This window comes from Oncorhynchus mykiss, chromosome 4 (genome assembly GCF_057628025.1).
Source record: "Oncorhynchus mykiss isolate SJ-2025 chromosome 4, ASM5762802v1, whole genome shotgun sequence".
Lineage (NCBI taxonomy): Eukaryota > Metazoa > Chordata > Actinopteri > Salmoniformes > Salmonidae > Oncorhynchus > Oncorhynchus mykiss.
The window spans coordinates 7462501-7490084 of record NC_143025.1 but is presented as its reverse complement, the minus strand read 5'-3'; the positions used below and the strand labels follow the sequence as shown (position 1 = coordinate 7490084).

Here is a 27584-nt window from a genome sequence, read left to right as displayed (position 1 = left end):
ATTCACCAGACCAGCCTAAGGGACGAAGTGATTATTCAGCAGACCAGCCTGAGGGGCGGGGTGATTATTGAGCAGACCAGCCTGAGGGACGGGGTGATTATTGAGCAGACCAGCCTAGCTGTTGGATGGATCAATAGTACAGTGTGTTTGGTTGCAGCAGCCTACAGTGAGTTTCCTATTGATCGTAATGAAGTCAGGGCCTCGGTCCCATAAGGCACCCTATTCTCATGGTCCCTGGTCAAAAGTAGGTCACTATAAAGGGAAAAGGGTACCATTTGGGACAAATCCTGGATGTTTTTCCATTTCCTGTCCTGGAGGTGTGGACAGAGCTGAGGGAAGATTGCTTTGGATGGGCGTTAAGAGAATGATGCTGGTACACAGTCCCAACAGGAGCGGTGTTAGCTAACATCAGTGTGAGACTGTACTGTGTGGGTTTTTCCTCTCAAAGAGCACATGAACGCGCACACACACACACAGGCAGGCAGGCAGGCACACACAACTTCTCCCTCCTGGGTGTTTCATTACTAATTACTATTAGACATAATTAGTAGGGGAGACTGGGGAACAAAGTAACAGTTTTAGAGTTTTACTTACTATAAAAATAACATTTGAGACAGATTCATAATACTTTCATACGAACAACATACATGTATTTGCTACCGTTATACACGGTAACAAAGTTTCTAGGACCTACCTGTACAATTCAACCGACTGTGGTGAAAGTGACATGTCCACCTTGTATTTCTCACAGGGTTAATTGTAAACAGGCTGCGGGGTTAATTGTAACACTGTCTTCAATGGTAAAAAATCTTCCACATATCAGTTTGAAACTGATATCTAGATGAAAATACACAACTTTGTTTTATATATATGCAGTACCAGTCAAAAGTTCAGACACACTCATTCAAGGGTTTTTCTTTATTTTTACTATTTTTCTACATTGTAGAACAATAATGAAGACATCAAAACTATGAAATAACAAATATGGAATCATGTAGTAACCAAAAAAGTGTTAAACAAATCAAAATATTTTTATATTTTAGATTCTTCAAAGTAGCCACCCGTTGCCTTGATGACACTCTTTGCATTTTCTCAAGCAGCTTCATGTGGTAGTCACCTGGTATGAATTTCAATGAACAGGTGTGTCTTGTTAAAAGTTAATTTGTGGAATTGATTTCCTTAATGCATTTGAGCCAATCAGTTGTGTTATACAGAAGACAGCCCTACTTGGTAAAAGACCATGTCCATATTATGCCAAGAACAGCTGAAATGAGCGAAGAGAAACGACAGTCCATCATTACTTTAAGACATGGAGGTCAGTCAACGCAGAACATTTCACGAACTTTGAACTTTGTTTCAGAGGAAAGGAAGACCCAGAGATACCTCTGCTGCAGAGGATAAGTTCATTAGAGTTACCAGGGTGGCTACTTTTAAGAATCTCAAATATAAAATATATTTTGATTGGTTTAACACTTTTTTGGTTACTCCCTGATTCCAGTTGTATTTTTCTTAGTTTTAATGTCTTCACTATTATTCTACAATGTAGAAAATAGTGAAAATAAAGAAAAAACATTGAATGAGTAGGTACACTACCTTTCAAAAGTTTGGGGTCATTTAGAAATGTTCTTGTTTCTGAAAGAAAAGCAAATTTTTTGTTCATTAAAATAGCATCAAATTGATCAGAAATGCAGTGTAGACATTGTTAATGTTGTTAATGACTATTGTAGGTGGAAACGGCTGATTTTTAATATAATATCTACATAGGCGTACAGAGGCCCATTATCAGCAACCATCACTCCTGTGTTCCAATGGCACGTTGTGTTAGCTAATCCTAGTATATCATTTTAAAAGGCTAATTGATCATTAGAAAACCCTTTTGTAATTATGTTAGCACAGCTGAAAACTGTTGTCCTGATTAAAGAAGCAATAAAACTGGCCTTCTTTAGACTAGTTGAGTATCAACATTTGTGGGTTCGATTATAGGCTCAAAATGGCCAGAAACAAAGAACAAAGAACACAATGCTGTGTACTACTCCCTTCACAGAACAGCGTAAAATGCCTCTAACCAGAATAGAAAGTGGGAGGCCCTGGTGCACAACTGAGCAAGAGGACAAGTACATTAGAGTGTCTAGTTTGAGAAACAGATGCCTCACAAGTCCTCAACTAGCAGCTTCATTAAATAGTACCCGCAAAACACCAAACTAGACACTCTAATGATCAATTAGCCTTTTAAATGATAAACTTAGATTAGCTAACACAACGTGCCATTGGACCACAGGAGTGATGGTTGCTGATAATCGGCCTCTGTACGCCTATGTAGATATTCCATTTTAAAAAATGAGCCGTTTCCAGCTACAATAGTAATTTACAACAATGTCTGCACTGTATTTCGGATCAATTTGATGTTAATTTTAACGGACAAAAAAATAACTTTTCTTTTAAAAACAAGAACATTTCTAAGTGACCCCAAACTTTTGAACGGTAGTGTGTATATATATATATATATTATTTATTTATTTAAACTTTATTTATTTAGTGTACATCCAAACGTATGACTGGTACTGTATATCCTGTATATATATTTTAGTAAATACAGGGACCCTAGCTATATGTTCGCTAAATAGAAATGTCTTATTAGGTAAATGACAAAGGACAAGTAGAATCATTGACATTCTAGATGTATTTTAAAGTGAATCGGGTTTCCGAGACAGTTTTACTTTCTACTGTATGTAAAAAAAATGCTCTCCAGCTTTTGTGTTGATTTCTCAGGTGAATATGTTATTTGGTTGCCTTGGAGATGTATTAAAGCTCTAAAAGGATCAATAGATTTAATGTGGAAAACTGGTACAGCGGTGTAATGGTAAAGGGTGTGTCTGTGTGTATTCGTCCACGTTTTAAAGTGGCCTTTTATTGTCCCCAGCACAAGGCGCACATGTGTAATGATTATGCTGTTTAATCAGGTTCTTGATATGCCACACCTGTCAGGTGGATGGATTATCTTGACAAAGTAAATTTGTCCACAACATTTGAGAGAAATAAGCTTTTTGTGCAAATGGAACATTTCTGTGATCATTTATAGGTGTGTATTTGTCCACACATGATTGAAAATAACCAAATCTATTGTGCCATTGGATCATGCAACTGAGCGAATATCCTTTTAATTATTTTTTTTAAAGCTTTAGGGACTCCAAATAGACTGAACATAAAAATAAACGCAACAACTTCAAAGATTTAACTGAGTTAATGTTCATAGAAGGTAATCAGTCCATTGAAATACATTCATTAGGCCCTAATCTATGGATGTCACATGACTGGGAATACAGATACGTATCTGTTCGTCACAGATACCTTAAAAAAAAGAGGCAGGGGCGTAGATCAGAAAACCTGTCAGTAGCTGGTGTGACCAGCATTTGCCGCGCAACACATCTCCTTCGCATAGAGTTGATCAAGCTGTTGATTGTGGCCTGTGTAATGTTGTCCCACTCCTCTTCAATTGGCTGTGTGAAGTTGCTGTATCCAGAGCATCCCAAACATGATCAATGGGTGACATGTCTGGTGAGTACGCAGGCCATAGAAAAACTAGCACATTTTCAGCTTCCAGGAATTATGTACAGATCCTTGCGACATGGGGCCATACATTATCATGCTGAAACATGAGGTGAATGGCGGCGGATGAATGGCACAACAATGGGCCTGTGGATCTCGTCACGGCATCTCTGTTCATTCAAATTGCCATTGATAAAATGCAATTGTATTTGTTGTCCGTAGCTTATGTCTGCCCATGCCATAACCCCACCGCCACCATGGGGCACTTTGTTCACAATGCTGACATCAGCAAACCGCTCTCCCACACAACGCCATACATGCTGTCTGCCATCTGCCCGGTACAGTTGAAACCGGGATTCATTCATGATGAGCACACTTCTCCAGCGTGCCAGAGGCCATCGAAGGTGAGTATTAGCCCACTGAAGTCAGTTACGACGCCGAACTGCAGTCAGGTCAAGACCCTGGTGAGGACGACAAGCAAGCAGATGAGCTTCCCTGAGACGGTTTCTGACAGCTTGTGCAGAAATTCTTCGTTGTGCAAACCCACAGTTTCATCAGCTGTCTGGGTGGCTGGTCTCAGATCCCGCAGGTGAAGATGCCAGATGTGGAGGTCCTGGGATGGCGTGGTTACATGTGGTCTGCTGTTATGAGGCCGGTTGGACAACTGACAAATTCTCTAAAATTACGTTGGAGGCGGCTTATGGTAGAGAAATTATCATTCAATGGTGGACAATCCTGTAGTCAGCATGCCAATTGCACACTCCCTCAAAACTTGAGACGTCTCTGGCATTGTGTTGTGTGACATAACTGCGCATTTTAAAGTGGCCTTTTATTGTCCCCAGCACAAGGTGCACATGTGTAATGATCATGCTGTATAATCAGGTTCTTGATATGCCACACCTGTCAGGTGGATGAATTATCTTGGCAAAGTAAATTTGTCCACAACATTTGAGAGAAATAAGCTTTTTGTGCAAATGGAACAATTCTGTGATCATTTATTTCAGCTCATGAAACATGGGACCAACACTTCTTACATGTTGTGTTTACATTTTTGTTCAGTGTATCATAAAAGGTCTTTATAAATACATTTGATTCTACTTTTCCACAGCAGTAATAGAAAAGGCTGAGAGAGAGAGAGAGAGAGAGAGGCAGTGAGAGAGAGAGAGAGAGAGAGAGAGAGAGAGAGAGAGAGACAGACAGAGAGAGAGAGAGAGAGAGAGAGAGAGAGAGAGAGAGAGAGAGAGAGAGAGAGAGAGACAGACAGACAGAGAGAAAGAGAGAGAGAGAGAGAGAGGGAGAGAGAGAGAGGGAGAGACAGAGCGAGAGAGAGAGGCAGAGAGAGACAGCGAGAGAGAGAGACAGAGAGAGACAGCGAGGGAGAGAGGCAGAGAGGCAGAGAGGCAGAGAGAGAGAGAGAAAGCGAGAGAGAGAGAGAGAGAGAGAGAGGCCACAGAAAAATACCAAATAATCTCTTTACCTACCCCATATTGCCATAAAGATAGCAAAGAACACAGTTCCTCCATTGTCGAAGAGATGGGTCACCTGCAAAAAGAAAACACATTGATCTACATAAACAATTTTCTTCCCGTTCTATTCATTGTAACTGGTAAATAATCAGTCCATCCAGGATTTTGCCATTCTGTGCTTGAAGATTGTTGTTGTTTTGTTTGCTAAATCAATTCCCCGCATATTTTGTGACTGCTTAAAAATTTCACCTATCAGGGCACAATAACCACAAAAACAAAACAAAAAAATGTCAAATCATCACAATCTTACACATAAAACTGTCTGATCGTCACACTCCAACACGAGGGCTACGATTTTAACCAATCGCCACACCTTTACAGCGTGAAATTGTCAAATAAAGTGACACGTCAACACAATGTCCCGCCCGTCAGTGCATATCTTGTGACAAATTGGACAAAACATCTTTGCCATGCCAAATGTCAGAACTGCAGTGGGAAAAGAAAGCAGATTCTAGAGCGACTGCATAATCAATACTCTCATAAAAATGTTTGCATGACTGTCGCTTTGGATAAAAGCATCTGGTAGACGGCATATTGTTGTCATTTACCCGCCGGAATGGGGCACCATCACTCGGAACATTTACAATATAATATATCACAGCAAAACAAAACTGATTGTAATGATGTCCTTTCAACCAGTTTTGCCCACTTCACTTCCGCGTGAAAATATATCCACATCACATCCACATACGTTGTGGCAGGTCATACAGCCGCTAAACCCCTCAAATTCAACTCTGGACCTTGAAGCCACTTCCAATATTTTCGTTCTTTCTTCCCCTCTAATTAAAGACTGATTTAGACCTGGGACACCGGGTAGGTGTGATTCATTATCAGGCAGAACCTAAAAGCAGCAGTAGTCTGGACCTCACAGGGTAAGATTTGAACAACCCTGCATTAAGCATTTCTGTCATGACTGCTCAGCATAGCTTAACAATAACATGCATCGACTGTTGTGTGATTGATCCTCAGGGACAGTAACAGTACTAGTTAACTGTTGTGTGATTGATCCTCAGAGACAGTAATAGTACTAGTTAACTGTTGTGTGATTGATCCTCAGAGGCAGTAATAGTACTAGTTAACTGTTGTGTGATTGATCCTCAGAGACAGTAATAGTACTAGTTAACTGTTGTGTGATTGATCCTCAGGGACAGTAATAGTACTAGTTAACTGTTGTGTGATTGATCCTCAGGGACAGTAACAGTACTAGTTAACTGTTGTGTGATTGATCCTCAGGGACAGTAATAGTACTAGTTAACTGTTGTGTGATTGATCCTCAGGGACAGTAACAGTACTAGTTAACTGTTGTGTGATTGATCCTCAGGGACAGTAATAGTACTAGTTAACTGTTGTGTGATTGATCCTCAGGGACAGTAATAGTACTAGTTAACTGTTGTGTGATTGATCCTCAGGGACAGTAACAGTACTAGTTAACTGTTGTGTGATTGATCCTCAGGGACAGTAACAGTACTAGTTAACTGTTGTGTGATTGATCCTCAGGGACAGTAACAGTACTAGTTAACTGTTGTATGATTGATACTCAGGGACAGTAATAGTACTAGTTAACTGTTGTGTGATTGATCCTCAGGGACAGTAATAGTACTAGTTAACTGTTGTGTGATTGATCCTCAGGGACAGTAATAGTACTAGTTAACTGTTGTGTGATTGATACTCGGGGACAGTAATAGTATTAGTTAACTGTTGTGTGATTGATACTCAGGGAGAGTAATAGTACTAGTTAACTGTTGTGTGATTGATACTCAGGGACAGTAATAGTACTAGTTAACTAGTAGTACTTCTGTTTACTATAGTACTTCTACACCTACAGCATACCAGCATAGCGTTCTATTTTTAAACCTGTTAGCTCTAATTCCTCAGGGGTCTTACTAATCTCGGAAGCCACCAAATGTTGTGTGGCTAGCTAGCACATTTATGTTGGCGATCTCAAACTGTTAAGAGAGATTAGCATTTAATTTCCCTTTGCATAGACAGCTATTATATTCCACTCTGAGCTAACAGGGTGGAATAGAACAGAATAGAACATAATAGAATATAATAGAATAAAACAGAATAGAATACATTAGAACAGAATAGAACAGAATAGAACAGAATAGAATGGAACAGAACAGAATAGAATACATTAGAACAGAATAGAACAGAATAGAACAGAATAGAATCCATTAGAACAGAATAGAACAGAATAGAACAGAATAGAATACATTAGAACAGATTAGAACAGAATAGAATGGAACAGAACAGAATAGAACAGAATAGAACAGAATAGAACAGAATAGAACAGAATAGAACAGAATAGAATGGAACAGAACAGAATAGAACATAATAGAACAGAATAGAACAGAATAGAACAGAATAGAACAGAACATAATATAATAGAACATAATTTAATAGAACAGAATAGAACAGAATAGAATAAAATAGAACAGAATAGAATGGAACAGAATAGAACAGAATATAATAAAATAGAACATAATTTAATAGAACAGAATAGAACAGAATAGAATAAAATAGAACAGAATAGAATGGAACAGAATAGAATGGAACAGAATATAATAGAACAGAATAGAACATAATAGAATAACATAGAACAGAATAGAACAGAATAGAATAAAATAGAACAAAATAGAATGGAACAGAATAGAACATAATAGAATAACATAGAACAGAATAGAACAGAATAGAATAAAATAGAACAGAATAGAACAGAACAGAATAGAACAGAATAGAATACATTAGAACAGAATAGAACAGAATAGAACAGAATAGAATACAATAGAACAGAATAGAACAGAATAGAATCCATTAGAACAGAATAGAACAGAATAGAACAGAATAGAATACATTAGAACAGAATAGAACAGAATAGAATGGAACAGAACAGAATAGAACAGAATAGAACAGAATAGAACAGAATAGAACAGAATAGAATGGAACAGAACAGAATAGAACAGAATAGAACAGAATAGAACAGAATAGAACAGAATAGAACAGAACATAATATAATAGAACATAATTTAATAGAACAGAATAGAACAGAATAGAATAAAATAGAACAGAATAGAATGGAACAGAATAGAACAGAATATAATAAAATATAACATAATTTAATAGAACAGAATAGAACAGAATAGAATAAAATAGAACAGAATAGAATGGAACAGAATAGAACAGAATATAATAAAATAGAACATAATTTAATAGAACAGAATAGAACAGAATATAATAAAATAGAACAGAATAGAATGGAACAGAATAGAATGGAACAGAATATAATAGAACAGAATAGAACATAATAGAATAACATAGAACAGAATAGAACAGAATAGAATAAAATAGAACAGAATAGAATGGAACAGAATAGAACATAATAGAATAACATAGAACAGAATAGAACAGAATAGAATAAAATAGAACAGAATAGAACAGAACAGAATAGAACAGAATAGAATACATTAGAACAGAATAGAACAGAATAGAACAGAATAGAATACAATAGAACAGAATAGAACAGAATAGAACAGAATAGAATCCATTAGAACAGAATAGAACAGAATAGAACAGAATAGAATACATTAGAACAGAATAGAACAGAATAGAATGGAACAGAACAGAATAGAACAGAATAGAACAGAATAGAACAGAATAGAACAGAATAGAATGGAACAGAACAGAATAGAACAGAATAGAACAGAATAGAACAGAACATAATATAATATAACATAATTTAATAGAACAGAATAGAACAGAATAGAATAAAATAGAACAGAATAGAATGGAACAGAACAGAATAGAACAGAATAGAACAGAATAGAACAGAATAGAACAGAATAGAACAGAACATAATATAATATAACATAATTTAATAGAACAGAATAGAACAGAATAGAATAAAATAGAACAGAATAGAATGGAACAGAATAGAACAGAATATAATAAAATATAACATAATTTAATAGAACAGAATAGAACAGAATAGAATAAAATAGAACAGAATAGAATGGAACAGAATAGAATGGAACAGAATATAATAGAACAGAATAGAACAGAATAGAATAAAATAGAACAGAATTTAATAGAACAGAATAGAACACAATAGAATAAAATAGAACAGAATAGAATGGAACAGAATATAATGGAACAGAATATAATAGAACAGAATAGAACAGAATATAATAAAATAGAACAGAATAGAATGGAACAGAATATAATAGAACAGAATAGAACAGAATAGAATAAAATAGAACAGAATAGAATGGAACAGTATATAATAGAACAGAATAGAACAGAATAGAATAAAATAGAACAGAATAGAATAAAATAGAACAGAATAGATTAACGGTCTAATTACTGACCTTTGCATAGACACAGCTGTCACTGAGTTTCCAGGTGTTGCAGTTCTCCTCACACATAGGACACATGATAGTAGTGTTGGCCTCACAGATCTCTTTACTGAAGGGACAGACATAGGAAAACTTCATTAACATTTGAACCAGACATAGAGATCAGACATAAAGAGATCGAAATGTATTAAAGTTAAGGTTAGGGGTGTTAAGTTTAGGTTCAAGGTTAGGGGGTTAAGGGTGTTAGGTTTAAGTTTAAGGTTAGGGGGTTAGGGTTAAGTTTACGTTTAAGGCTAGGCTTAGGGTTAATGTAAACCCTTTCAAATCTGCAGGCTGTATACACAAGCTGTCAGATCAATAACAATATCATTGAGAGTTGTGGGGTGTCCTGACTGGCACCCTAATCTCTTTATAGTGTCATGACTTTTGACTAGGGCCCATAGGCTCTGTTGTGCACTATCTAGGGAATAGGGTATCATTCGGGATGCCTATAAGGGCTCGGGTCAAAGGGAAGAGGGTATCATTCGGGATGCCTATAAGGGCTCGGGTCAAAGGGAAGAGGGTATCATTTGGGACGCCTATAAGGGCTCGGGTCAAAGGGAAGAGGGTATCATTCGGGATGCCTATAAGGGCTCGGGCAAAGGGAAGAGGGTATCAATCGGGACGCCTATAAGGGCTCGGGTCAAAGGGAAGAGGGTATCATTCGGGATGCCTATAAGGGCTTGGGTCAAAGGGAAGAGGGTATGATTCGGGACGCCTATAAGGGCTCGGGCAAAGGGAAGAGGGTATCATTCGGGATGCCTATAAGAGCACGGGTCAAAGGGAAGAGGGTATCATTCGGGACGCCTATAAGAGCTCGGGTCAAAGGTAAGAGGGTATCATTCGGGACGCCTATAAGAGCTCGGGTCAAAGGGAAGAGAGTATCATTCGGGACGCCTATAAGGGCTCGGGTCAAAGGTAAGAGGGTTTCATTTGGGACACAGAAGCTCCGGTGTGGTGTGTCCTGACTGACCTGACTTGGCTGGTGTCCATGGTAAGAAATCCGTAGAGGAAAACGAGGAGACCCACAAGAGCTGCCGGGATCAGCATGCCAGTGTACCAACCCAGCCAGGCAAAGTACAGCCCAATCTTCTCCCCAAAGTAACGCCTGGAGAGGAGAGTCCAATGAACAAGATAAATTAGCAAAAGCTAATCCCAACATGGTCGATCTTTAAATTCAGACCCAGCTGTATTTGCCTGGCAGTCAACAAGTACTTTGTAACCAACCAGGCAAAGAACAGGCGTGGCAGTCAACAAGTACCTTGTAACCAACCAGGCAAACAACAGGCGTGGCAGTCAACAAGTACCTTGTAACTAACCAGGCAAAGATCAGGCGTGGCAGGGAACAAGTACTTTGTAACCAACCAGGCAAAGAACAGGCGTGGCAGTCAACAAGTACCCTGTAACCAACCAGGCAAAGAACATGCGTGGCAGGGAACAAGTACCTTGTAACCAACCAGGCAAAGAACATGCATGGCAGTCAACAAGTACCCTGTAACTAACCAGGCAAAGATCAGGCGTGGCAGGGAACAAGTACTTTGTAACCAACCAGGCAAAGAACATGCGTGGCAGGGAACAAGTACCTTGTAACCAACCAGGCAAAGAACATGCATGGCAGTCAACAAGTACCCTGTAACCAACCAGGCAAAGAACAGGCGTGGCAGGGAACAAGTACCTTGTAACCAACCAGGCAAAGAACAGGCGTGGCAGTCAACAAGTACCTTGTAACCAACCAGGCAAACAACAGGCGTGGCAGTCAACAAGTACCTTGTAACCAACCAGGCAAAGAACAGGCGTGGCAGTCAACAAGTACCTTGTAACCAACCAGGCAAAGAACAGGCGTGGCAGTCAACAAGTACCTTGTAACCAACTAGGCAAACAACAGGCGTGGCAGTCAACAAGTACCTTGTAACCAACCAGGCAAACAACAGGCGTGGCAGTCAACAAGTACCTTGTAACCAACCAGGCAAAGAACAGGCGTGGCAGTCAACAAGTACCTTGTAACCAACCAGGCAAACAACAGGCGTGGCAGTCAACAAGTACCTTGTAACTAACCAGGCAAAGATCAGGCGTGGCAGGGAACAAGTACTTTGTAACCAACCAGGCAAAGAACAGGCGTGGCAGTCAACAAGTACCTTGTAACCAACCAGGCAAAGAACAGGCGTGGCAGTCAACAAGTACCCTGTAACCAACCAGGCAAAGAACAGGCGTGGCAGTCAACAAGTACCTTGTAACCAACCAGGCAAAGAACAGGCGTGGCAGGGAACAAGTACCTTGTAACCAACCAGGCAAAGAACAGGCGTGGCAGTCAACAAGTACCTTGTAACCAACCAGGCAAAGAACAGGCGTGGCAGTCAACAAGTACCTTGTAACCAACCAGGCAAACAACAGGCGTGGCAGTCAACAAGTACCTTGTAACCAACCAGGCAAAGAACAGGCGTGGCAGTCAACAAGTACCTTGTAACCAACCAGGCAAAGAACAGGCGTGGCAGTCAACAAGTACCTTGTAACCAACCAGGCAAACAACAGGCGTGGCAGTCAACAAGTACCTTGTAACCAACCAGGCAAACAACAGGCGTGGCAGTCAACAAGTACCTTGTAACCAACCAGGCAAAGAACAGGCGTGGCAGTCAACAAGTACCTTGTAACCAACCAGGCAAACAACAGGCGTGGCAGTCAACAAGTACCTTGTAACTAACCAGGCAAAGATCAGGCGTGGCAGGGAACAAGTACTTTGTAACCAACCAGGCAAAGAACAGGCGTGGCAGTCAACAAGTACCTTGTAACCAACCAGGCAAAGAACAGGCGTGGCAGTCAACAAGTACCCTGTAACCAACCAGGCAAAGAACAGGCGTGGCAGTCAACAAGTACCTTGTAACCAACCAGGCAAAGAACAGGCGTGGCAGTCAACAAGTACCCTGTAACCAACCAGGCAAAGAACATGCGTGGCAGGGAACAAGTACTTTGTAACCAACCAGGCAAAGAACATGCGTGGCAGGGAACAAGTACCTTGTAACCAACCAGGCAAAGAACATGCATGGCAGTCAACAAGTACCCTGTAACCAACCAGGCAAAGAACAGGCGTGGCAGGGAACAAGTACCTTGTAACCAACCAGGCAAAGAACAGGCGTGGCAGTCAACAAGTACCTTGTAACCAACCAGGCAAAGAACAGGCGTGGCAGTCAACAAGTACCTTGTAACCAACCAGGCAAAGAACAGGTGTGGCAGTCAACAAGTACCCTGTAACCAACCAGGCAAAGAACAGGTGTGGCAGTCAACAAGTACCTTGTAACCAACCAGGCAAAGAACAGGCGTGGCAGTCAACAAGTACCTTGTAACCAACCAGGCAAAGAACAGGCGTGGCAGTCAACAAGTACCTTGTAACCAACCAGGCAAAGAACATGCGTGGCAGCGAACAAGTCCAATAAAGAAGATAAATTGGCAAAAACTCCCCGACATGGACTGATTCAATTGGACCCCCTAGCGGCAGCAGGTACAGCGTTAGCCCAGTAACGGAAAGGTCACTGGTTCGAATACCCGAGCCGACAGGGTGAAACATCTGCCGATGTGCCCTTGAGTAAGGCACCTAACCCTAATTTGCTAAAACAACACATTTCACTGCACCTATCTGGTGTATGTGACAAGAAAACACCATTATTTGACTGACAGGAAATACGTCCATGAATTAAAATAAGTATATTATGCACCTATGTCGTGCTTCTACTGTAGGTGGATGGACGAGAAAACTATTCATAGAAAGTGAAGGAATTCCACCACATACAAGTAGGTGGTCTTGGATGCACAACTAACAATTTTAATGCATCTCACACCAACATTTTGTCAATAGACCTTCATCAGGTTTGAACGAGTCCAACGAAAAACTAGCAAAAAAACCTCCCGACTAGGCGATGAACTTTTAATCTGGACCTATTCAGAGTCACACCTACTGTACAGCTGTATTTCAGTTGTGTTAAATGCAGAGAAAATAAGTCCAAATGAACAAGAAACCTCACGACTGGAGTGGACCTCTAAATTTGACTTGTTTAGACCAAGTTGTATGAAACGCAGAGGAAAGAAGTCCAATGAGAAGACAGATTAGCAAAACCTCCCCGGGCCTCCCGTGGTTGTGGGTCGACTTTTAAATTGGACCAGATCAGACCTAGCTACTCTATTTAATTCAGAAACGACTCCTGAGAAGGAAAGTTAGCCTGGGGTTTCCTGTGGAGAGGTTTAATTCCTGAAAAATGACATGTCTGGAGCCAGAGAGGAGAGCCCGGGCTCATAATACAGACTCCACACACATACACACACACACCAGTGGTTACCTGATGAGGTCGAGAGGCTGGTACTTGTACCACATGCCCCAGCGAGCCCACCTCTCGTACAGCAGGTGTCTGTGGTTCTGGGCACCGTGAGTCTTAATAGGGTGTCTGCTCTTGTATCCACCCTGAAAAAAGAAGTACAGAACACAGAACACAATTAACATGACTGGAAGACAGGTATATAACGACGCCTAGCCTAGTTCATACTGTATGGGGCTGTAGCCAACTCTTCTATAGCCGTCCAGGGACAGAAACAGAAAACGTAGAGAATTCACACGAGTAGACAGGTTGACACTAGCCTAATCCAACACTTTTGTATCCTCCCTAAAAAGGAAGCAAATAGCCTCGTGTAACAGGTGGAGTTCTGAATAATTCAAAACCACTCGACTACGCCACAGGAAACACACCCAACACGGGTCTAGGCTAACAATGTTCTTACCTCGTGCGGAGGAAATGCAGCCTCATATGTCCCATTTCCCAGTAACCTATTGATACCTTCAATAGAAGAACAAACACACTTTAGCAGAAGCACTAATAAGAGACTGGAAAAATAAAGTTATAATTCAAAACATATTTATTTCCCTTCCCAAGACTCAAACATTGCTAGACTCCCAATCACCATTACGAAGCAGCCTCCAATGAGGATTCTATCTAAAACGTCCACAGTTCTAATAATGATTATTTTAATGCATTATATAAGAGAGAAGCTCAATGATGAGCTAGTTATGTTCGATAGCATTATCCTCCCCCACCCCCTGGTGTGGTGATAAAAGTTTGATTAGGCTCTCAGCCTAGATAATTGTGTCCTCTGTTAATTTCGGACGGAGCATAGTCTCAGAAATCCTAGACCTAAGGCTAACTGCATTAGCTGGTTATGCTGCAGGAACATTGTTAATTGAGGGAGGAAAACCGTCTCCCGAGGGAAACCATGTGGATTATGGTGGGTGTCTGTAGCAGGCTAGTCACAATATAGCCTGGAAAACAAAATGAGGGGTTTGCTACAAAAAACAGGATCAATGAGTTAGCCAGGTAACTTTGATAAACAACCAGAAATAACTGTAGAATTTTCTGATTCAATAAAAAAGCAAGACATTTAACCATGACCATGTCAAGCGCATCTTTCTAAGAAATTAAAAGTAATTTCAGAATACTTAGGCAAGTTAGCTGGCTAACTTCTTGATCCTTCTTTGTAAATATACCCCTTTGATATGCTTAGTTTCAGAGAATATCAGCTTGATCACTAGAAGCTGTTGATCACTTTAAGTGGAAGTGCACTGTACATAGGCCTACGGCAGACTTCCTTTAGCCACGGAGAGATAACACTATTGTCAATGGATGAAACGCTGAGACAACGCAGCATCGTTACCACGGAAACAACCACAGACACATAAGATCACAACGGTCAACAAGCAACACTACAAAGAAGGACAACATCGTAAAACAACACAATCAACATAGACATTTGTATTTTTTTTATTTTTATGTCTCACCTTTAAATAATAAACTGTGTTGATTATTTCAATGGAGATATACTGTATTAACGTGTGTCAATGTGTCACTGTATAAAACTACAGACAGTAAGGTTCTCTCGGGTAAAAATACATTTTTATCTCAATCAGACTAACCTGTATAAAATGATTTTATCTCAATCAGACTAACCTGTATAAAATGATTTTATCTCAATCAGACTAACCTGTATAAAGTGATTTTATCTCAATCAGACTAACCTGTATAAAATGATTTTATCTCAATCAGACTAACCTGTATAAAATGATTTTATCTCAATCAGACTAACCTGTATAAAGTGATTATATCTCAATCAGACTAACCTGTATAAAGTGATTATATCTCAATCAGACTAACCTGTATAAAATGATTTTATCTCAATCAGACTAACCTGTATAAAGTGATTTTATCTCAATCAGACTAACCTGTATAAAATCATTTTATCTCAATCAGACTAACCTGTATAAAGTGATTTTATCTCAATCAGACTAACCTGTATAAAATCATTTTATCTCAATCAGACTAACCTGTATAAAGTGATTATATCTCAATCAGACTAACCTGTATAAAATGATTTTATCTCAATCAGACTAACCTGTATAAAATGATTTTATCACAATCAGACTAACCTGTATAAAATGATTTTATCACAATCAGACTAACCTGTATAAAATGATTTTATCACAATCAGACTAACCTGTATAAAATGATTTTATCTCAATCAGACTAACCTGTATAAAATGATTTTATCTCAATCAGACTAACCTGTATAAAATGATTTTATCTCAATCAGACTAACCTGTATAAAATGATTTTATCTCAATCAGACTAACCTGTATAAAGTGATGTTATCTCAATCAGACTAACCTGTATAAAATGATTTTATCACAATCAGACTAACCTGAATAAATAAAGATATTTTATCTCAATCAGACTAACCTGCATAAATAAAGAGATTTTATCTAAATGAGATTAACCTGTATAAATAAAGATATTTTTTATCAATCAGACTAACCTGTATAAATAAAGAGATTTTATATCAATCAGATTAACCTGTATAAATAAAGATATTTTATATCAATCAGACTAACCTGTATAAATAAAGAGATTTTATATCAATCAGACTAACCTGTATAAATAAAGATATTTTATATCAATCAGACTAACCTGTATAAAAAAGAGCTTTTATCTAAATGAGATTAACATGTATAAATAAAGAGATTTTATGAATAAAGATCAACGCAAAATATGAATAATCTGAAAGTAGAAAGTGTATATATATATTTCTATAGGTATCCAACTGTCTGAAAGGTCATTCTAAGTCAATAAGACGACAGGGGGGATCTCAACAACATTAAGTCCAGACCATTTCTACTGGCTCTCTGCCCAGGATTTCTGCTACAAAGAGTCTCAGAGTAAAAAGGTGCTGGTCTAGGATCAGTTTAGCCTTTTAGATCAGAACGAATAAGATGACATGGACAGGAGGGATCTGATCCTAGATCAGATTGTGTCAGATTTTATGGAAAAGGGGTGACCTGGTCCTAGATCAGCACTCCTACTCCGAAGACAAGACAGATTTTGAATACGGGCCCAAATGATGCCACCATCACATCACCAACACAGATACGCACCTTCCCAGAAGCTCACAGACTGAGAGATCAGTCTCCGGTCATGGTGACCATAATAATTTAGTAGAGACTCACAACATAGAGGAGGAGCTGTTGAGACAATGGAGGACAGAGGACGTCACTAGCAAAACGCTCTAGACAGACAGAAACACTGTAGTATATTGGTGGGGTGTAGGGGCTGTCCTATCGCGGGTTATATTGTGTTATATACAGACAGACAACACAGTGGCAGACACGTAACTAGAAAAACGCTCTATACTGCAACACATTAGTGGGGACTGGGGACCATTCTATTGGTGGGTTTAAAGGTTAAGGGTTAAGGTGACCTCTTGTAATGTATAGGATAGTTCACAATAACAAGTGCTTTCTATCATACGGAAAGCATGCTTTCACTGTACACACAAACAGGTTAACACGCAGACCGATATGAACAAAGAGAGGATGGACATGGACATGGGACAATACATGGATGGATGACAGCCCAACTATCCATGGAGGCAAGGCAACCTAGCTTGGTCTACCATGCAAAGTGTCTAGCCTGGTCTACCATGCAAAGGGTCTAGCCTGGTCTTCCATGCAAAGGGTCTAGCCTGGTCTACCATGCAAAGGGTCTAGCCTGGTCTACCATGCAAAGTGTCTAGCCTGGTCTTCCATGCAAAGGGTCTAGCCTGGTCTTCAATACAAAGGGTCTAGCCTGGTCTTCCATGCAACGGGTCTAGCCTGGTCTACCATGCAAAGTGTCTAGCCTGGTCTACCATGCAAAGGGTCTAGCCTGGTCTTCCATGCAACGGGTCTAGCCTGGTCTTCAATGCAAAGGGTCTAGCCTGGTCTTCCATGCAACGGGTCTAGCCTGGTCTACCATGCAAAGTGTCTAGCCTGGTCTTCAATGCAAAGGGTCTAGCCTGGTCTACCATGCAAAGGGTCTAGCCTGGTCTTCCATGCAAAGGGTCTAGCCTGGTCTTCCATGCAAAGGGTCTAGCCTGGTCTTCCATGCAAAGGGTCTAGCCTGGTCTACCATGCAAAGGGTCTAGCCTGGTCTTCAATGCAACGGGTCTAGCCTGGTCTACCATGCAAAGGGTCTAGCCTGGTCTTCCATGCAAAGTGTCTAGCCTGGTCTTCCATGCAAAGGGTCTAGCCTGGTCTTCAATGCAAAGGGTCTAGCCTGGTCTTCCATGCAACGGGTCTAGCCTGGTCTACCATGCAAAGTGTCTAGCCTGGTCTACCATGCAAAGGGTCTAGCCTGGTCTTCCATGCAACGGGTCTAGCCTGGTCTTCAATGCAAAGGGTCTAGCCTGGTCTTCCATGCAACGGGTCTAGCCTGGTCTACCATGCAAAGTGTCTAGCCTGGTCTACCATGCAAAGGGTCTAGCCTGGTCTTCCATGCAACGGGTCTAGCCTGGTCTTCAATGCAAAGGGTCTAGCCTGGTCTTCCATGCAACGGGTCTAGCCTGGTCTACCATGCAAAGTGTCTAGCCTGGTCTACCATGCAAAGGGTCTAGCCTGGTCTTCCATGCAACGGGTCTAGCCTGGTCTTCAATGCAACGGGTCTAGCCTGGTCTTCAATGCAAAGGGTCTAGCCTGGTCTTCAATGCAAAGTGTCTAGCATGGTCTTCAATGCAAAGTGTCTAGCCTGGTCTTCAATGCAAAGGGTCTAGCCTGGTCTTCAATGCAAAGTGTCTAGCATGGTCTTCAATGCAAAGTGTCTAGCCTGGTTTTCCATGCAACGGGTCTAGCCTGGTTTTCCATGCAAAGGCTCTAGCCTGGTTTTCCATGCAAAGGGTCTAGCCTGGTTTTCCATGCAAAGGGTCTAGCCTGGTTTTCAATGCAAAGGGTCTAGCCTGGTCTTCCATGCAAAATGAAAGCTAATATAACAATGATATATGCCACTTAGCAGGCACTTTTATCCAAAGTGACTTACAGATTGAGGGCATTGTTGGTATCTAGTCATATTTTTGTTCAATGTAGTATCTAGAAGTACCTACTAGTATCTAGTAGTCATATCTAGTAGTAATAGTAGTAGTAGTAGTAGTATCTAGTAGTAGTATCTAGTAGTAATATAGTAATAGTGTCTAGTAGTAATATCTAGTAGTAATATCTAGTAGTAGCAGCTAGTATTAGTATCTAGTAAAATATAGTAGTAGTATCTTGTAGTAGTATCTAGTAGTAATATAGTAGTAGTATCTAGTAGTAATATAGTAGTAGTATCTAGTAGTAATATCTAGTAGTAATATCTAGTAGTAGTATCTAGTAGTAGTATCTAGTCAAATCTAGTAGTAGTATCTTGTAGTAGTATCCAGTAGTAATATAGTAGTAGTATATAGTAGTAGTAATACAGTAGTAGTATATAGTAGTAGTATATAGTAGTAATATCTAGTCGTAGTATCTTGTAGTAGTATCTAGTAGTAACATAGTAGTATAGAGTAGTAATATCTAGTAGTAGTATATAGTAGTAATATCTAGTAGTAGTATATAGTAGTAATATCTAGTAGTAGTATCTAGTTGAAGTATCTAGTAGTAATATAGTAGTAATATCTAATAGTAGTATCTAGTAGTAGTATCTAGTAGTAATATCTAGTAGTAGTATCTAGTAGTAGTATATAGTAGTAATATCTAGTTGTAGTATCTAGTAGTAATATTTAGTAGTAATATCTAGTAGTAGTATCTAGTAGTAGTATCAAGCAGTAGTATTGGTAAGAGGAGGAATGTGGAGCTAAGGTAAATGTTCTAGCAAACATTGTCAACATTTTCGTGTTTTAGCCGGACACTACTTAGCAATAATCCTTTAGCATGTCTGATTCAGTGACGAGATCGGTATGTATGTGTGTGTGTGTGTGTAGTTCATCCCTTGGCAGCATCAGGAGTAGGTCTCTGAAAGATAACGTCATCCTCTGATTTCAGTACTACATTTATTAGGTCACGTGCACGACCAAGGGGATTTGAAGAGGATTTGTCACTTATTTAGCACGCTCTGATCTTATTGGCTGAGGAGGCATAGAGAGGTCACAGTACTTTAATATTACATAGAGCCCTTCAAGGCCAAACTCTAATCAGCAAACAAGTAACAGGGCAAACAGACAAGAGGTTTGAAGGAGAGGGACAAGCCTGGTCCCAGATCTGTTTGTGCTGTATAGCTAATGCTTTGCCTAAATATCATATCCTATCCAACTCTTATGGCCATCGCTATACAGCACAAAGAGATCTGGGATCAGTCTGTGGAAGGGAGAGAAAACGACAACAACATTAGACAGAATGATGGATCATGGAGTAGACTAGAGGATCAGCTAGCATTGGAAGAATACCAACTACAGTGGATTACATTTTAATCAGCCCACACCAACACAACAAGTCCTGCATTATAAAATACATTATAATTGCCCCCACATCTACTCTCAAATCCCTGAGGCATAAATAACTAAACAAATCCCAGAAGCATAAATAAGTAACGATATCCCAGAGGCATAAATAACTAACCAAAGTCACCATAAATAACTAACCAAAGCCACCAAAAATCACTGACCAAAGTCACCAAAAATCACTGACCAAAGTCACCAAAAATCACTGGCCAAAGCCACCAAAAATCACTGACCAAAGCCACCATAAATAACTTACCAACGCCACCATAAATAACTAACCAACGCCACCATAAATAACTAACCAACACCACCATAAATAACTAACCAAAGCCACCATTAATAGCTAACCAAAGCCACCATTAATAACTAACCAAAGCCACCATTAATAGCTAACCAAAGCCACCATTAATAGCTAACCAACACCACCATTAATAGCTAACCAACACCACCGTAAATATCTAACCAAAGCAACCATTAATAACTAACCAAAGCCATCATTAATAACTAACCAAAGCCACCATTAATAGCTAACCAAAGCCACCATTAATAGCTAACCAAAGCCACCATTAATAACTAACCAAAGCCACCATTAATAGCTAACCAAAGCCACCATTAATAGCTAACCAAAGCCACCATTAATAACTAACCAAAGCCACCATTAATAGCTAACCAAAGCCACCATTAATAGCTAACCAAAGCCACCATTAATAACTAACCAAAGCCACCATTAATAGCTAACCAAAGCCACCATTAATAGCTAACCAAAGCCACCATTAATAACTAACCAAAGCCACCATTAATAGCTAACCAAAGCCACCATTAATAACTAACCAAAGCCATCATTAATAGCTAACCAAAGCCATCATTAATAGCTAACCAAAGCCACCATTAATAACTAACCAAAGCCACCATTAATAGCTAACCAAAGCCACCATTAATAGCTAACCAAAGCAACCATTGTCACGATGTTCGTAATAATAATGGTCGGACCAAGGTGCAGCGTACGTTGAGTTCCACATACTTTTAATGAATAAAGTGAAACTTAAGCAAATACAAAACAAATAAAGAATAAACGAACCGTGACGACAATGCAGTGGGAACAGACAACTAAACATAAACGATATCCCATAACCCACAGGTGGAGAAAATGCTACTTAAGTATGATCCCCAATTAGAGACAACGATACCCAGCTGCCTCTAATTGGGAATCATACAAATCACGAACATAGAAAATCAAACATAGAACCCCACATAGAAAATATAAACTAGAACAACCCCCCAGTCACACCCTGACCTACTCTACCATAGAAAATAAAAGCTTTCTATGGTCAGGACGCGACAACCATTAATAACTAACCAAAGCCACCATTAATAACTAACCAAAGCCACCATTAATAACTAACCAAAGCCACCATTATTAACTAACCAAAGCCACCAAATTCTAAATTATAGATGTCCTCATCTTTCCTTCCTTAGTTTCTAGAGAGCCAAATGGTATTCAACAGAATATCCGCAAAGGATTTGAAACAGCAAGCCACGTGACGATGCATACACAGATAAACGACACAAGTTCAAACGAGACAAATGTGATCAGCAGGACAGAGGAAAACAGAAAGAAGACAGACAATTCATACGTTTCACTGTATTAGCTAATGCCTTCCCTTTTTAAACATCTCGATCATTGACCTGTATAGAGTATAATGTATAGTAGTACTGGATATAGAGTATTGGATATATAGTACTGGATATATAGTATTGGATATATAGTGCTGGATATATAGTATTGGATATAGAATATTGGATATATAGTACTGGATAAATAGTACTGGATATAGAGTATTGGATATATAGTACTGGATATAGAGTATTGGATATATACAGTGGGGCAAAAAAGTATTTAGTCAGCCACCAATTGTGCAAGTTCTCCAACTTAAAAAGACAAGAGAGGCCTGTAATTTTCATCATAGGTACACTTCAACTATGACAGACAAAATGAGAAAACAAAATCCAGAAAATCACATTGCAGGACTTTTAATGAATTTATTTGCAAATTATGGTGGAAAATAAGTATTTGGTCACCTACAAACAAGCAAGATTTCTGGCTCTCGCAGACCTGTAACTTCTTCTTTAAGAGGCTCCTCTGTCCTCCACTCGTTACCTGTTTTAATGGCACCTGTTTGAACTTGTTATCAGTATAAAAGACACCTGTCCACAACCTCAAACAGTCACACTCCAAACTCCACTATGGCCAAGACCAAAGAGCTGTCAAAGGACACCAGAAACAAAATTGTAGACAAGCACCAGGCTGGGAAGACTGAATCTGCAATAGGTAAGCAGCTTGGTTTGAAGAAATCAACTGTGGGAGCAATTATTAGGAAATGGAAGACAGACAAGACCACTGATAATCTCCCTCGATCTGGGGCTACACGCAAGATCTCACCCCGTGGGGTCAAAATGATCACAAGAACGGTGAGCAAAAATCCCAGAACCGCACGGGGGGACCTAGTGAATGACCTGCAGAGAGCTGGGACCAAAGTAACAAAGCCTACCATCAGTAACACACTATGCCGCCAGGGACTCAAATCCTGCAGTGCCGGACGTGTCCCCCTGCTTAAGCCAGTACAGGTCCAGGCCCGTCTGAAGATTGCATTTAGATGATCCAGAAGAAGATTGGGAGAATGTCATATGTTCAGATGAAACCAAAATATAACTTTTTGGTAAAAACTAAACTTGTCGTGTTTGGAGGACAAAGAATTCTGAGTTGCATCCAAGAACACCATACCTACTGTGAAGCATGGGGGTGGAAACATCATGCTTTGGGGCTGTTTTTCTGCAAAGGGACCAGGGCGACTGATCTGTGTAAAAGAATGTATCATGTATCGTGAGATGCAAGGCCATTGAAGATGAAACGTGGCTGGGTCTTTCAGCAGGACAATGATCCCAAACACACCGCCCGGGCAACGAAGGAGTGGCTTCGTAAGAAGCATTTCAAGGTCCTGGAGTGGCCTAGCCAGTCTCCAGATCTCAACCCCATAGAAAATCTTTGGAGGGAGTTGAAAGTCCGTGTTGCCCTGCAACAGCCCCAAAACATCACTGCTCTAGAGGAGATCTGCATGGAGGAATGGGCCAAAATACAAGCAACAGTGTGTGAAAACCTTGTGAAGACTTACAGAAAACGTTTGACCTCTGTCATTGCCAACAAAGGTTATATAACAAAGTATTGAGATAAACTTTTGTTATTGACCAAATACTTATTTTCCACCATAATTTGCAAATAAATTCATTAAAAATCCTACAATGTGATTTTCTGGATTTTTTTTCTAATTTTGTCTGTCATAGTTGAAGTGTACCTATGATGAAAATTACAGGCCTCTCTCATCTTTTTAAGTGGGAGAACTTGCACAATTGGTGGCTGACTAAATATGTTTCTGCCCCACTGTAGTACTGGATATATAGAACTGGATATAATAGTACTGGATATATAGTACTGGATATATAGTACTGGATATATAGTATTGGATATATAGTACTGGATATAGTAGTACTGGATATATAGTACTGGATATAGTAGTACTGGATATATAGTACTGGATATAGTAGTACTGGATATATATTACTGGATATATAGTACTGGATATAGTAGTACTGGATATATAGTACTGCATATATAGTACTGGATATAGTAGTACTGGATATAGTACTGATATATAGTACTGGATATAGTAGTACTGGATATAGTAGTACTGGATATATAGTACTGGATATAGTAGTACTGGATATATTACTGGATATATAGTACTGGATATAGTAGTACTGGATATAGTAGTACTGGATATAGTAGTACTAAATATATAGTACTGGATATATAGTACTGGATATAGTAGTACTGGATATAGAAGTACTGGATATAGAAGTACTGGATATATAGTACTGGATATAGTAGTACTGGATATAGTAGTACTGGATATAGTAGTACTGGATATATAGTACAGGATATATAGTACTGGATATATAGTCCTGGATATAGTAGTACTGGATATATAGTATTGGATATATAGTACCGGATATATAAACTCAGACATTTGAAATGGTTTCCACATACTTTTGTGTTTCAGATCTAAACTCAGCAAAAAAAGAAACGTCTCTTTTTCAGGACCCTGTCTGTCAAAGATAATTAATAAAAATCCAAATAACTTCACAGATTGTCACTGTAAAGGGTTTAAACACTGTTTCCCATGTTTGTTCAATGAACCATAAACAATTTATGAACATGCACCTGTGGAACGGTCGTTAAGACACTAACAGCTTACAGACGGCAGGCAATTAAGGTCACAGTTATGGAAACTTAGGACACTTTCTACTGACTATGAAAAACACCAAAAGAAAGATGCCCAGGGTCCCTGCTCATCTGCATGAACGTGCCTTAGGCATGCTGCAAGGAGGCATGAGGACTGCAGATGTGGCCAGGGCAATAAATTGCAATGTCCGTACTTTGAGATGCCTAAGACAGCGCTACGGACAGCTGATTGTCCTCACAGTGGCAGACCATGTGCAACAACACCTGCACAGGATTGGTACATCCGAACATGACACCCGGGGACAGGTACAGGATGGCAACAGCAACTGCCCGAGATACACCAGACAATATCTTTAAGAAAATCAATCAAAAACCTTTATTGACGCAATTGCAGACAGAAGTTGATAACAGGAACATAGCACACACGTTTCCCAGTAAGTTCTGCACAATAGTAAAGGGTCCAAGTTATTTTATTAAGCCCCCAGTCCCTGCCTACATCATTACCTTCTACTCATGAGACCAATCCCATGCACACACAGCTATACAAACAAGAGTTCCAGTGTTATCGAAAGGCTCAGCAGTAAATGTCCCCAAGTTGATTTATATTGGAATGTCTGACTAGTCTCTTATCTCTTTCACTTCCTTGCAGAGTTCTGTCTCAGTCACACATCTCTCAGACCGTTTCTTTATAAGAGACAGAGACTAGAAAAGACTGTGGAACAATATTAAACCTTATAATGCATATATATATTGTTAATCTGTAGTCTAGGACCCTATAAATGTAAGGGGGAGGGGTCTTATAACCCTTACCCTTCTATTAATACAACATAAGCATAATCAATTATTATGATATATTATTATAATACATCAAACTTTTGGTACAGCCCCTATCATGACCCCAAGGTGAACCCGACACATCTCACATCAAGAACTGGCAAATCTGGTGCAGTCCATGAGGAGGAGATGCACTGCAGTACCTAATGCAGCTGGTGGCCACACCATATACTGACTGTTACTTTTGATTTTGACCCCCCCCCCCCCTTTTGTTCAGGGACACATTATTCAATTTCTGTTAGTCACATGTTAGTCACATGTCTGTGGAACTTGTTCAGTGTATGTCTCAGTTGTTGAATTTTGTTCATACAACTATTTATACAAATATTTACACATGTTAAGTTTTCTGAAAATAAACACAGTTGACAGTGAGAGGACGTTTCTTTTTTGTTGCTGAGAATAGTACTGGATATACAGTAATACTATGATGATTGGTATTATGTACCATCACGTTGAACTGTAGTATTATTGGATTATCATTCACAGTCACTGTATTTCACATTGTAAAATACTGCATTTTGTTTTGTACAATGAACATTGAGTCTACACAGGGTGTTTCAAAGCCTAAGATGCAATAAGATTTAAGGACAACCCCCAACATTTAAAGTATACATATAAAGTAGATAGATATATAAAGTAGATAGATATATAGATATATAAAGTAGATAGATAGATAGATAGATAGATAGATAGATAGATAGATAGATAGATAGATAGATAGATAGATAGATAGATAGATAGATAGATAGATAGATAGATAGATAGATAGATAGATAGACAGATAGATAGATAGATAGATAGATAGATAGATAGATAGATAGATAGATAGATAGATAGATAGATAGATAGATAGATAGATAGATAGATATGGATACTGTAGATCCGTACCCATCTTAGACTTCCCGTCCTCATACTTGGTGCGTTGGAGAACATGGTGGACTATTCTGCTTCTGGTAGAGTTGGAGAAGAACGTATGTCTGTTGTTGATGGTAAAACTGAGAGAAGAGAGTAAAACAAACAAACAAGTCATCATTGTCTTTTATAGCAAACAGAGGATGTGGGAACAGAGCCCTGGTCACTGGCGTGAAAGGCAGTCCCACTATGCATCGCTCCAATGGGGTTAACCCACTTGGGGGAGGGGGGGGGGGGTTCGAAAGTGGCTCATTAGCAAGGATTTGCTAAAGAATTATGATACAGTACACATGATCATCCATTCTAGACAGCAGGGTTACTTTCTTTTTTTGTAATCAGTTACAGTTACTAGTTCCCTGTCCCAAATGTTAATCAGCAACGTAATTTGGGGATTACCCAAACTCAGTAATGTAATTGGATTACCTTCAGTTACTTTATGAATACTTTCCCCCTTAACAGGCATTAGAATAAGACAAAAAAAGATTTGGTGTGTTGTCATAGTGGTCTCTGACATCACAGTGGTCTCTGACATCACAGTGGTCTCTGACTTGTGGTCAGACTCGCTCAGGTGGAACAAACTTAAACTTGGGTATTTTTTCAACGCTGAATTGAATGTCTTTGAGAAAACTGAAAGATGCCTAAATTATTTTTTTCTCTCGCAAACATCCTTTCTGAATTTAAAAGTAATCTAAGAAGTAATCATCTAGTTTTTCTAAAGTATCTGCTATCAGTATCTACCGCCAAGTATCTACCGCCAAGCCTGCTAGACAAGAATAGTTGTAAAACTGAGGAGAGAAGAAACCAACAACTAAGATCTTCTAAAAGGCAGTCAGCAGTCAATCACATTCTTAAAACATATTGGTACAGCCCCTACCTCTTCATCTAATAAACTTCCCACTAAAATAGCAAAGCTTTCCAGGACCAGTAAATGTTAATTTGAAGAACAAAGGTTGTCAAAGAGATGAAGAGATGAAACCAAACTGGCAGAAAGAGCTGAGGAGATGAAAACAAAATGGCAGAAAGTGATGAGATTAAAACAAAATGGCAGAATGAGACGAGATGAAAAGAAAATGGCAGAAAGAGATGAGGAGATGAAAACAAAATGGCAGAATGAGATGAGGAGATGAAAACAAAATGGCAGAAAGAGATGAGGAGATGAAAACAAAATGGCAGAATGAGATGAGGAGATGAAAACAAAATGGCAGAAAGTGACGAGGAGATGAAAACAAAATGGCAGAATGAGATGAGGAGATGAAAACAAAATGG

General features: G+C 39.4%; 1 protein-coding gene across 1 annotated transcript in view; it reads right to left on the bottom strand.

The window, feature by feature from the left end:
- LOC110522704 (anoctamin-3) overlaps positions 1-27584 on the bottom strand; it is a 135029-nt gene that overhangs the window by 40713 nt on the left and 66732 nt on the right. The window contains exons 9-14 of the mRNA XM_036968983.2: positions 26295-26401; positions 14228-14283; positions 13792-13913; positions 10440-10574; positions 9440-9536; positions 5028-5088 (exon numbers count right to left, since the gene is read on the bottom strand). Coding sequence (XP_036824878.2) covers positions 5028-5088; positions 9440-9536; positions 10440-10574; positions 13792-13913; positions 14228-14283; positions 26295-26401 — 578 coding nt within the window. The remainder of the gene's footprint in view (positions 1-5027; positions 5089-9439; positions 9537-10439; positions 10575-13791; positions 13914-14227; positions 14284-26294; positions 26402-27584) is intronic.